Source organism: Cyrtonyx montezumae, unplaced genomic scaffold (assembly GCF_038088225.1).
Source record: "Cyrtonyx montezumae isolate F1298 unplaced genomic scaffold, pur_monq_1.0 scaffold_3, whole genome shotgun sequence".
NCBI lineage: Eukaryota > Metazoa > Chordata > Aves > Galliformes > Odontophoridae > Cyrtonyx > Cyrtonyx montezumae.
This window is the reverse complement of record NW_027072034.1, coordinates 99,537,348-99,551,102: the sequence shown is the minus strand read 5'-3', so window position 1 is coordinate 99,551,102 and position 13,755 is coordinate 99,537,348. Positions and strand designations below refer to the sequence as shown.

The 13,755-nt window shown below is 39.0% G+C and overlaps 1 protein-coding gene across 1 annotated transcript in view; it reads left to right on the top strand.

Annotated features, from left to right (window-relative positions):
* The window catches only part of DERA (deoxyribose-phosphate aldolase), a 52,317-nt gene that overhangs the window by 32,880 nt on the left and 5,682 nt on the right, over positions 1-13,755 (top strand). The window contains exon 7 of the mRNA XM_065742535.1: positions 13,410-13,522. Within this exon, the coding sequence (XP_065598607.1) occupies positions 13,410-13,522 (113 nt within the window). The remainder of the gene's footprint in view (positions 1-13,409; positions 13,523-13,755) is intronic.

The following is a 13,755-nucleotide window of genomic DNA, read 5'->3' as shown; positions in this document are numbered from 1 at the left end:
GTCTTCTCCCCCTTTGATGTCTGTCTCCCTCTAGCACTTCTGTTGTAGAGTGACTTTCCCTGTAGTGCTCTGATTTCTCAAGCTGATTTCCTGAGTTCTCAGTAAACCTAAGATGTAGAAAAACTTTCTCCTTGATGATGTCATATGCAAGCAAAAAGTCTTCCTTCTGCAAACTTTGCTGCTACTCTGCCAATTCAATGTCCAGCTGATCAGGCTATCTCAAGCATTGCAGCAGTGAAGTTTTGTAGCTTATCAGGAAGTTGATTTGATAATTCATCTCTCAAGAGTCAAAAAGGAAACAAATGGAAATGTTCCATATTCCATGCAGCACATTAAACTTAAATTATGCAAAAGGAAGTTATGAATCATGTATCTTCAAAAGCATTTTTCCCACTGGTCTTGGAAAGCAGATATGCAGAGAGCTCAGGGGAAATGCAAAGCTTTACACATAAATGGAGCTTTGCCAAGAACCCAAACCTCAACATGAGAAAGCATCTTGGTGGGGCATGATGGAAAAAGTGCCATGTTTCTCTAGGCCTCCAGACATCAGCATGAGGAAAGGTAGCATTGGCATGTGGTGCTCTGGTAACAAGTTACTATGTGCTCTTGATAGCTAACTGCTTATATTTCCGTTGTAATCAGGAACAGTTTGCAGCTTTCTCTGGATGTAACCAGATTTAGCTTGTGAGCAATTTACTTGGTTACAATTGCAGTGCAGTTGAGCAGGCTCCTCTGGGACCTTCAACTGCATGGACTCTGTGGTAAGGTAGCTATGCCATTTTCCAGTGCCTTGATTAGAATTGCAGCTTGCTTAGCTTTTAACTAACTGCCTCCAGAGTGCACTGCAGAAATGCTGGCTTGATGCTTAAAAGTAAAACCAAACAATCCTAGTAAAATCAACAGGCTACTCCACGCTTTTGATCTTCTTCATGAGTTCATTAGCGGAGACTTGCTCTTATTATGAACTAAGAATTGAATACATGAGAGAAACTTAGGAAGGCAGCAATGTATTTTTCTGTTCAAGCAAGAGAGTTAAAAAAAAAAAAGTATATGAGCATGTGATAGGGTGATGGTTGAAGAGAAATCTTGAGGGTTTAAGGGGTTCCTTTGCCTTTTGTAAATGGTTTTTGCAGCAAAACACAGGAATAGGCAAAGTGCTTGGTAATCTACAAGTGAAAACACTACAAATTAGAACAAATAATTCTTTATTACCAACACTGCTGCAATTCCTTACACGGTAATAGTTCAGCAAAAGTTGTGTTAGCGGAGGTTATTGTATGAGGTCTGTTTCATGAAAGTGAAGCAAGAGAGTGGCTGCAACTGTCTGAGAGGAAGTTTTAAATGTTGGAAAGCAAAGGGAAGATAAGACTAGAATCTGTGCAAGTTGGAAGGAGATAGGGCATTTGAGGCATCAGTGATGCATTCTGTATTATTAATAGCTGTAATTCTGATTCAGCTTGTAGGTTTTCTACATTTTCATATGCTAAATTATGTGGGACATCACATAAAGACTAAAGTAGTCAGTGAAACGTAGAAAGGTTTAGATCATCGTGCTCATATAAAGATTGCAGATGCCTTTTCACAAAGTGTGCATTGCTACAGCACAGAATTTTATCTAAATATACTAGTGAATAATTTAAAAAGACCTGTTTATTTTTTAATAAAAAAGAAACATATAAATTGGCTGAGTGTTCCTAATGTTACTTACAGCTGCCACTGAGCAGATGTTAGGGTTTCTTAGTGGTATGCTAGACCAAAATAAGTTTTATGAATAAACAAATAACTTCTTTTTATTACCAGCTCTTTTAGACTGATTCTTTTCTAAATTCACAACAAATGGCTTTTAAAAGTCTCCTCATAAATTATTACCTTTCTTGTGCCACATTATTTTATAGGCACTTGGATTTTGATTATGATGATGAACTATTTTAATAAATTGTTAAATAAATTTATCTTTTCAGGGCTCTATCTATGTTGCATTTTTCTTTGGCATAGTTGGTTCCTGAGAACTGAATCCTTTTAATTCTTGCTAGTTCTCCAGCTCTTAATTTTTCATTCCCCTTAATAAATTCACACTGAAGAAGCGAACAGCATGCAGCAACATCCTTTTCTTCTGATCTCCACATGTACACACCCATCTTAGCTTTCTGGTTAACAACAGCCTCCTGTTGCTAGTAACCATTTTGTTTAACATTTTGATCACAGAAAGTTTGAAGAGATAGGTAATTAAATGGAGACAGTTGATTTTTACTTTCGGATAATGTTTGGGAGCACTCTACAGAGGATGGCTATCAAAGTGGATATTTTTGTTTAGTTGCTAGATAAAGCATTTGCAATACTACCGTATTGAGTTTTGGACAAGTGTTTTTCAATGTACATAGTTATAGATGTGTGTATGCTTTGATGTAGAGAAATGCTAAACACATAGTGCCCTGTGATTCAAGTTGTCATTCAGTGACTTTGAAAAATGACAACTTTATGGAACTGCATACATCTTTATTGAGATGGCAAGGAGAAAAGATAGGTGACAGGATCTTTAAACTTCTTGAATCTTAGTCTCATGGCATGGTCAGAAATAATTAGAACCCCCTGCTAATAATTGTAAAAGAAAGCACAGAGGATTTAAACTTCCATAGTTTTCTTTTACACTGAGTATGGAAACAAAAATCATGGTAGTATGTGTCATGGTCCCATTCTTAACGGAATAATCACGAGTCACTACGAAAAGTATAGATACCAATTTAGACACTGTTAGAAGTCATTGCTGAAAGTGTTCATCATCTAAGGCTTTGAGTTTACTGGATTAGGGTCTGTCACAAAATTATATCTGTGTCTTTAGGCTCTAAAGTATTTTTGCATGCAAAGATATGAACTTTAGATAGATCTTTTCTTTTTCTCTGTAAAAAAGACATTAAATGTACTGTCTCAATGAATAGTGACATTTAATAACTCTCCACTAATACCGGTGAGGATACATAGATCTAGCACAAAGAGAATTTGATACACAATTTCTTTCCTTCCCAGTATTTCAATAAAAAGAATGAAATGCCAGTACACAAAACGACATATTTTTATTGTTAGTTTAGAAAAAAGCAAAGCCTATAGATAGCATCTAGATTTGAAGATTAAAATATCACCTTCATTTTGCCAGTGGGCTAACCAAATGTGCATTTTTGCATCAGTTACATCTGACCAAAAGCCAGGCAGTTGTTTGATCAGAGTTTTGGTACTTTGGGTTTGCAGTGCTTATTGTATTTCCAGTCTCTGACCAGATTAGGACACAGACTTCTGACAAGTGGAGGGGAAGAAGCAGCATCCCAGCATGTTAAATACCTTCTTATGAGTTGCTGTCTATTTTAGACAGTGCTTAAGAGTTCTTCTGATTGCCTTCCTTTTTTAAATAGTTCTTTATAGATCATTATGCCAGAAGAATCTGACGATTTATCAGCAACACGCCTTCATAAAACGTCCCTTTGAAATAAAATTGTTAGTTTTTCCGTGTAAGTATCATTAATAATAAAGCTAAGGGAAAAAATAAAAAGAAAAAAAATTCCTAACAAAAAAATGCAGGAGTGTGTCTTTCCCTGACCCCCAGCTGAGAGGTGCTTCCTGCTCAGAGTGTGGCTGCACAGTCAGGGCTTTTGGTTGAGTTTTTTGTTGTTGTTTGGGCAGCAAGTTTTTTTGGTATTCAGGCCGCCTGAAGAGCTAGAAACCTTCTGAAATAACTCTTCTGACAGCGTCGAAAACACTCCATCCCACAACCCACACTTGTGGGGTTTTTTGCAGCTTTGCCAGCTGCCAAATTATCAAGGTGGGAAAAGAGGAAGTGCTCTGGAGGGGCAGACTTTCTTGGAAGGAGGAGCTGTGAGTGAGCTTCTTATAATTAAATGTATATGTTGTTAAATTATCTTAATGGAAAAATAAGTAACATGATTTTTGTCATTTTGATGATTCTGCCTTGACATACAGTACCTTATTTGTATCTTAAGTCTTCCCAGAGTGCTTTGGTACTTGTTGCATCAGAAGGAGAGTGTGCAACACCTACACCCATGGTAGAGTCTACATGTTCACAAGTTGATTGTATTGACGATTTTCAAGTGTCACAAAAATTAAACCAAATGCTTTAACATTTTCCACGTAATCACGTGATTACTGGAGGGAGAAGGTTGAGCTAGCTATGCAAACCTGTAACTATCTCATTGCTTCAAGCCAGGAGGAAACAAAGACATTACAGACGAGTCTGGTGAGATCTGTCACTTAATGTTTTCCAGGCAAAGGCAGGACACTGGCTCTCGGGAAGTTTCTTTGATACTGAAAATTTCCCCAACACAGAAAAAGTGCTGCAGAAGCCTGTTCCTGTGCCAGCTGCCTTCTTCTGTGCAGGGACAAAATGGCTGAGCAGCTGATGCTGGGTATTTGTCCTCGGCATTACAAAGAGGGTGGATGCTGAGGAGATTCTGACTGTGGCATTAAGACATGACTTTTAAATCTCAAAAATCAATCGCACCTTCCTCTGGGTTAGAGTCAGAACAGAATCTTAAACTGCTTTTGTTACAAAGTGTTGAAAAACACTCAAAGTGACATTGAGGTGTCATGATTTTGGCTCTGAGTGTTTGTTTTTTTTTAATCTTTAAAATTCATAGCACCTTCTAATCTTGATAAAACAGACTAATTTTCTAGTCTCATTTTTCAGTGTGGAGTACCTCCAAATGGATTTTAAGTTAATGTGAGTGATTTTGTTGCAAGCTAATAGACAGCATGTAAGCATACCTGAGTTTTAATGTTAACATATTTATTTCTGTGTTGCTCTCAACATTAAGTAGTGCAAAGCTAAATCTGATTGCTACAGCATGGTGTACAAAATGCCATGTAGTGCTGTGATTCCAAGCAGTCATGGATATTTATTATTTCCTTCCAAGTCCTAGTGCTATTAGTGGTAGATATATCAGGGCCTTAGGCACAGTTTGTAAAATGTCATGTACTAGACAACATTTTGAGAGACTAAGATGTATTGATCCAAAGCCAGGAATGCCAATAGATGCCTAAGAACACTGAGGGTTTTAATTATATCACAGTTTAGGATAGTTTGTCATTGCTTAGATTATTTAAAGTGTGAACGAGTAAATGATGCAATGCAATTCAATGTTTTTAAATTAGGCGTGATGAGTGATATTTTCAAATAACATCTAGGTTCTCCTGCAGCATTTTCTTTTCTCACTCAGCTCAGTGAGAGCGCATGGCTCAGCACTGAGAACCTGAATGCCTGCACCTAATCTGAAAAGGAGAGACTAGCCTTTATGGTGTTTCATAAAGCACCTACTTGTTTTTGCAACAGCTTGTAAAGTGATAAGAAGGAATGCAGTCGTTCCTTCTGAAAAACCCAGGATACTTGTAGCTGCTGCAAGTGTAACACTGCCAAAGCAGGAAAAGGTCACCTTTCCCTCAGCCCATGGCCATATCCACATTCCTGTACAGAAACTATGCATTGTTATAACCTTTAGTTCTCTTATACAGAATTCAGCCTTGGCTGTCTTTGCAGCAAGGAGTGGGAATGGGGTGCTGAAAGTGACTGTCTTTTTGGGGGTAGCCTCTGCCTGATGGTGAAGGTGGCAATGGTAATGAGTGGGAGCAGCTCTGCCGTTGTGGGCTGTCCTCCAAGTATACTGCAGTGCACTGCCTCTAGATTTTATGCACTGCTCAGCTACCCTCAACAGTAACACTGTACTGTTTTCAGCTCTGCAGCGCTGTTTGTGAACAATTTTATTCTGGAATTATTTTGGGTTATTTGTGATTCTACTCTTCAAGTACTTTGGCAGGTGATGGAACATTCCCCTCTCAAAATAATTGTACTGCTACTCTTCTGATCCAGTCCACTCTTCTCTCCAATGCCTAAAAGTGCCATGGCTGCCGGCCTCTTGTTTCGTAACGCACATTTTGCTGTGGAGGTGCTATGGGTCCAATCACCTGAGGTCAGTGCCATGCCATCAGTCTCAGGTTCTGCCTGGGTGCATGGGGGCATGCTCCCAAGCAGAACCCATGTTCTCATGTTTGATCAGAGAGGTGATGTGCACTGATTTCTCTTTTGTTTCGTGTCTTGCTCAGAACTGGAGACAAACCATATTCTACACATTAGTCTGTGAAAGATCATAGAACAGTTTCGGTTGGAAGGGACCTTTAAGATCATCTAGTTCCAAACCCCCTGCTATAGGCAAGGATACCTCCTGCTAGACCAGGTTTCTCAAAGCCCCATCCAGCCTGGCCTTGAATGCTTCCAGGAAGGGAGCATCCACAGCCTCACTGGGCAGCCTGTTCCAGTGTCTCACCAGCCCCACTGTAAAGAATATCTTCCTGATATCTAGTCAAAATCTTCCCTCTTCCACTTTAAAACCATTTCCCCTCATCCTGTCATTACATGCCCTTATAAGAAGTCCCTCCTCAGCTTTCTTGTAGGCCCCCATTCAGGTCTCCTCAGAGCCTTCTCTTCAGGCTGAAGAGCCCCAACTCTCTCAGCCTGTCCTTGTGGATGAGGTGCTTCAGCCCTCTGATCATCTTTGTGGCACTCCTCTGGACCTGCTCCAGTAACTCGATGTCCTTCTTGTGTTGGGGACTTGAGAACTGGATGCTTTACCCCAGACAGTGTCTCATGAGAGCAGAGTAGAAGGGCACAATCTACTCCCTTGACCTGCTGCTCACACTTCTCTTGATGCAGCCCAGGATACGTTTGGCGTTCTGGGCTGCAAGTGTACATTGTTGGCTCATGTTGAATTTTTCATCAACCAGCACTCCCAAATCCTTCTCCTTAGGGTTGCTCTCAAGCCATTCTCCGTCTGACCTGTATCTCTGCTTGAGATTGCCCCGACCCAAATGCAGGACCTTGCGCTTGGCCTTGCTGAACTTCATGAGGTTGGCATGGGCCCACCTCTCTCTGTATTGTTATCACTCCAAGATAAACAGCAGCCAGACTAGATATGCTGAGAGGAATGGTAATTTTTTTTCTTAGTGATTATTGTAAGGTTACCATTAGGTGCTGGAATCGATTTATTTATTCATTCTACCTTTGACTTGTCTTGTGTCATTAGGCAAATTGCTTACCCATTTTTAGTATTACCATCTGCAAAAAGAAGTAAGGTTAATATAGGTTGTACACTGTAAAGCCCTTGAGTGTAATGCGTGGTACACATTCTTGAATAAATAACATAAAAATCTTGGGGAAGTAGCACGACTTTTAACAAGCAGATAATGATACAGGATTTCCTTAATATTCTTTGTGGTCCCACTCATTGCTCTTGAGAGAGTATCCTGCTGCTCCCCATTGAAGAGGACAAGGAAGGACTACTGCAGAGGCATGTAACTGCCTGTGCTGCTCCTGCACTCATGCACATCCTAACACTGCTTCTATTTTGTACTGAGGGATGGGACTGGGAAAACGTTTTTTTTTTCACATATGCTTAAGTGTGATTTGAAGCCTAAAACCAAGAGCCACCACTGACAGGGATCCCAGCTGTGGACACTGAGATCAGAGCATGTCCATTATTTATTTTCTTTTTTACCATGCACAGTAGGGTTTGGATTGAAAGAAATGCTCTAAAATAACAAAAAACAGTGCTGTGTAGTGTAACAAAAGAAAGTGGTATGGATTGTTCTTTTGAACCTTCTAAACACATTTTAAATGAACACACAAGAATCTAATACTAATTAAGTAATAGTATCCTATGGAGACCCGTGGTAGATACTGTAATAGTGCATTAGCAAGCTATACATAATTCAGCTATGCTGAATTCCTTCAGAGATCACCTGCAGGGAATTTTGCATAAGTATGGACTTAATAATTTGTCCCTTCATGTGTGTGCACAAGTGTTCCTAAGGGCACCGTTTGGCCTGCAGGTTGCCCGTTACCAGAGATGGTGTACAGGAAAGGAAGCATCCATTTTCTAATCTTCAAAGCCAAACTGAGATGGCAGCATAGGTCATTAGAAAGGTTGTCTTACTTGTAAATTCACGTTCTCATTCATTTTTTCCCCCATGCAGGCACTTTCCAGAAGAGAATTACAAAATTAAGTTCACAAAATGCCAAATTATAAGCCAGCAATTTCTAACATGCTAGCATAGCTGCAGGCTGTGAAGAGATGCATAGGCACCTAAACAAGTGGTCTGACAGAGTAGCCATGTGTGATGGAGCTCAGTCAGTGAGGTACTGCTGAAGCGTATTGTTGCAGATGTGTATTCTCTTCTCTTAAGTGATAAAATTAAGCTGGAGGGAAGTATGTTTTATCTTGCAACTGGAGTAAAGACGTGTAAGTGGACTAGTGTGATGTTTCAACTAATAAAAATTATCTGCTTATATTAGCCTTTTGTATCTTGCCCAACCACTCATTTTCAGAGGTTTGATGTTAAGATCCTTATTTGTAGGTACTCATAAAATAAAAATAAAAAAGTCTTGCTCATGGAACTCAATGTGTTTGCTAGTGATATTATCATTGCTGCCTTGTCAGCACAACAGCAGGGGCTTAGGCAGGTCTCCTCAACAGCATGACTCTGCCCCCAGACCAAGAAGTCTCTTAAGGAAGTGTGTCTACCCCATGGTGCCACACATTGTTATAGCCAAGTTTCAGCAACCAGATACATTTCTACTCACTAGAAGTACATACTGGGTAATATGGCATAATTGTCCCTCTGCAAGCATATGTCTCTGAACTATTGTTTAAAACTGCCAGATGCATCTTTGTTCTTTATTAAAAATAAGGCAACAACTCAGATTCTGTAGTTATAACCGTTCCCCAAGGGCATTTGAAGCACTTTGCAACCAAAAGGTTGTGATTACTTCTCAATTGCTATACTGCTTATTATTGCTTATTGCTTAATTATGGAAGGGTAATATGTTTCCTGGATGCTGTCAGCTAAGTAGCATTATTTGTTACTCGTGCTCTGCTTCATTTTTACATGGGACAGGGAAGCTTTGTGATGTTTTGATATGATGGAGGGGACAGCGGTAGGATGGGCTGCACAATTCTGGCCTTTAGGAGAACAGGACATTGATTTCTTGTCCCCAGTTGCTTGCCATGGGCAAGTCTCTCCCTGCACGCAGGTGCTTGAGGCTTAATGAGTATCTAGGATAGATAGCAGGCTTCATTTTAACCTCTAGGTGTAGATTCAAGCTGCTTAAGCCACTACTTTTACCATGTGCAAGTCCAGCTGGCTTGATTTAAATGGCCTTCAGTGAACTACACGACTGAGGTGTGCACATAGGGTGAGAGAGCAGAGGAACAGGGTTTTAATATCTGGAAACGTTCCAGCTATTGTCACAGGGCACAGTGACCACAGCTCAAGTGGCCTGGCTTTCAATTGTGTTGAGAACTCACTTTCTCTGTACAAACCTCATATTTCTTGTGGTTTATGCAAATTTCTGTCTCCATTTAAGTTGAAGTGATGCAGTTTTTGCTTGCTTGGCATTGGTGCCGTTACTGGGTTCACAGCAAGCCCAGCTGAAACATGCATCTGAAGCTGCTGTGTTGCACTGAGGATTTGATGTCTGCACTCTTCACTGATTTCAATAAATCGTGCTTGACTCACTGAAGGGCAAATGTACTTTTACAGTTGCACAGTGAAAAGAGCAAAAAAGGTGGCCTTTTCCAGGCTCACTGGGCCTACAAGTCTACCTTGACAAACTCAGTTTGTAAGACTTTCGGGTAACCTACCCAAGTGAAGGAGAAAGCAACAAGCGACCCAGGGTGTATTTTAACATCAACCTTGATATTTGCATGTATATACTCATAGGAAGATGGGAAGATGGGTGATAAATTTGGGGTTCCAAATCATCACCCGAATTTCCGTATGAAACTCCTACTGAACTTCGTTCCTTAGACTCGTTTTTGAAAACATGACTAAGAAATAGAATTGATGAAACACTTTTGTTATTACAAACTTGGCATAAATTCTAGTTAATGAGGTGCTTTTAATGGCAGCAGTTGATTTTTAAATCCCTCTTTTCATTACTGAAATCTCCACTTTAATAATACATTACGTTGCAGTGCGCTTTGCTAGCATGCATCTTCCGAATTCTGTGAGAAGCTGCCTGAAGTCCTGCATGGAAGCTCTTGTATCATAAATAGACTTTGCTCAGGAAATAAAAATATATTGTTTTCTTTGGTAGAGGATGCTACTAAATTGGCTGTATGTTTGTCTAATAATCACATCTAAAGCTGATTACTCTGGTAATAGCCTTAAGATATTATTTAAAAATAAATATATAAATGCACTACTTTTGTACTAATACTAGTTTTTAATCTCTTCTTGTTTCTGTGAAGTCTGAATGAGATTTTCAAAATGGAATAATAATTTGATCCGTTAATCTTTTGAAGCTAGTAATTTTATTTTCCCCTCTTTGCAGTCTCTGAGGCTCGCAAATGAATAGAGCTTCATTACTGGAGTCTGCATTTAATAACCATTATCCATTATCTTGTAATTAAGACTCCCTGTAACGAATCATGAGGACAATGCAAAAATACATAGTACATTTCTTTAATGAACTGGAAAATGTTCATCTTGTTCTATTTAGTAATGAGTTGCTGAATAGTCGTTAAATCCACTGGAGAATAGAGCTAGATGGATTTTGAAGACTATCTTGAGTTTGTGGTTAATCTATTAGAATTAAAATTTCATCTTCTATTTTTATCAACAGCTGATTAGAAGTCATTCTGTTTGACCAAATTGATTAGAAGACCATATACAAGGGCAGCTGTTGTTTAATGAAAGTTTTTAATGAAACTGTACCATGGAGACTTGTAATTATAAGACTTATAAAAGCTTTGACTTACCTTATACTAGAAAAAAAAATGAAAAGTATTGCAATGAAGGACTTTAAGTGCTACATTTCAAAAGGGAAATTAGAAGTATAATTTGGCACTGTTAAAGTTTCACTTCCACTATTTGTTTTAATGTGACTATCAGATGTCCATGCGGTCTTTCTGACAGAGGATAGCTTTGAAACGTGTAACTCAACTATCTCTCATATGTGCTCAGTTCCCTGCAAGGCTCAATCAACTTTTAATTGCCTCTTTTTCATATTGTATCTTCTTTGCAGTTAGAACTTGTTTCCTGAGTAGTCATTTCAGTTGAGAATGGTGAATGTTGTAGCATGGCACAGTGTGATCACCGTTGAATGCCTAGGCAAGAAGCCTGCAGGAAAAAAACAAACACGGATTTACAGGAGGCAGTGTTTGTGATGAAGTTTGATTATGTTTAAATTCAGGACACTGAAGCATGCCTGTCTTTGTCTCAGCTTCCCAACAGGTTGAAACATTTCTGCATGCCAACCTGTGTCAGAAAGACAGGTCTCTGGAGCATGCCACGGCACACTGTCAGAATGTAGTTAAGGCATCTCCTTACTTTGAGCCATCAGTGAAAGTTCCCCTTCTTACTCTAGGGAACGTCATACAGGCTCCATCATTAAAGTAAGAGACAAAACGGACCTTAAACCAAATCTGAAGTGGAAGCAGATGCAGTTTCAATTGACTTAAGATGATGCACTACCACGCTATGTTTGAATTAGCCCTCTTTTCCTCACGATTACTTTTGATAATTAATGATCCCTCAGTACACCTTTTCTAAGAAGAAGTAGCTTCCCAGGGGTGAAGTATTGCAATTAACAAACTTTTGTCACTGTATTGTGTCAGTGAAGGATCAGACACTGCAAAGCAATTTTTTTTTTTGCTAGTATCTTAGCTTTTTATAATACTACACTGCTGAATTTGTTTTAAGCCTACCCAGAACAGCAAGAATGTGCAAGAACACTACGTAAGTATTCAGGAAAGACAGTGAGGAATATTGTGTAAAAGTAAGAAAATGTGAAATTAACAATAAGTCAAGGTTAACTCTTATCTAAATAACACAGATTTTTTAATATTGTTACTGTATTATACCAGACCATGGCTTTAAGTGTAGTGATTTGAAGTGTTACAATTACAAAGAGCATAAGAAAGGAGTTGTTCCCCTGTTTGCAGTATTACACAGCTGCTATCATTAAGAACATATGGAATTTTTTTTGTTTTCACTATAAACAGCTATGTGAAATATGATGATAGAATGACAAATATGAGACTAAATTGATGCAAAGTTGAACTAAAAGCCTAATGAAATTTGTTTCTATTCAGAAAGATCCTTGTGGAACTTTAAAAATATTGATCTATATGCAAAATTTGTTCAGAGAAAATCATTGGCTTTTTTCATTTTTATTTTATTTTTTTGTTAATCTGCTATCTTCTTTTTACATATATGTAGCACACATAGCACACATATATCTTGTAAGTCCATATAGGAACATATGTAGGTTGATCCAAAAATAATGCCTCCTGTTTATTTCCATGGAAACTACAACAGATACAAAGAGCACAATAACACTAGTAGATACAGCAAATTCTCAGCTACTAAGCACTCTTTTTCAACAAAGTCCCCACCGTTAGCCCTGCATTTTTGCCACCATTTAACGAGAGCTTGCATGCCATGCTCATGAAAATTTGCACCAGCTGAGGTCTCCCACAGTTTCATAGCTTCTATGATGATACTGTTGTTAGAAAAATGTTGCCTAAGCAGTCCATCCATATCATCCACCTGAAAAGATGGAAGTCATAGGGTGCCAAATCTGGTCTATACAGAGGGTGTGCTAGGGCAGTGCAGCCAAGATTGGCAATGTACTCCACAATCTTCAAACTGTTACTGGGCCTGGTGTTATTATGGTGCAGGAAAAAAGTTGTCTTCTTCTCTGACCAGACTCTGGAAAGTTGAGCCTTCATCTTATTCAGCATTATGGTATGGAGTTCAGAATTAATGAGCTATCTGGGTTCCAGGAAATCCAGAAGGATCAACGCTTTCCTATCCCAAAAGATAGTGCACATACTTTGCTGAAGGTTGCATCTTGAATTTTTTCTTTGAAGTGGAATTCAATGTGGTTACTCTGTGGACTGCCGTTTTGACACTGGCTCGTGGTAGTGACAGCACTTCTCACCAGTAATATTGGTGGTAAGGTTCAACCTCTACTGCCATACCACCAACAACTGTTTCTGATGTTGTGGACCAATGTTGTAAAATGAAAGGCATTACTTTTGTAGCAGCCCTCATAATATATTAGAGTTTATTGAAAGGATTGTTGATGTGATTTCTAGAGCAGAGAATTAAGAGCTGAGGTGTTCATTCAACACCTGGGATGCCTGAGTTGTTGTGAAACTGGATGGGTACCTCAGCTTCCTGCTTTTGTCTCAGCAGGTGCAAAGTTAACATTGACACCACAGGGATGTGTAAAAGGGATGCTTTGTAATTGCTGTGGTGGATGAGGACATCCTTGGAGGATGTGAACTACACATATGCACAGTGATTCTTATTCTGTAACTACCATAAAGATTTTTACTTCCTTTCAGGTTCTGATTTTATAAAGACATCCACTGGAAAGGAAGTGGAAAATGCGACTCTTCCAGTTGGAGTTGTCATGATGAGAGCCATTAAAGACTTCTACTTGCAAACCGGCTTTAAGGTAATTCTTGTGACCTTTCTGAAAATGAACCAAACAGATTTACTCAGAAGTAAGACTGTAAAATTTTCAAAATACAGCATATATAAATCTGCATACATTATCTTCCGTGATTATGTAGCACTAGATAACGGGCAGTGGGACTTCTTTGTTGCATTCCTCTTTCTGATTGCTAATAATTTAAAGAAAAAATCTGAAACCCAAACACACTTTTTGCCTTTCCTCTCTTTAGCAGC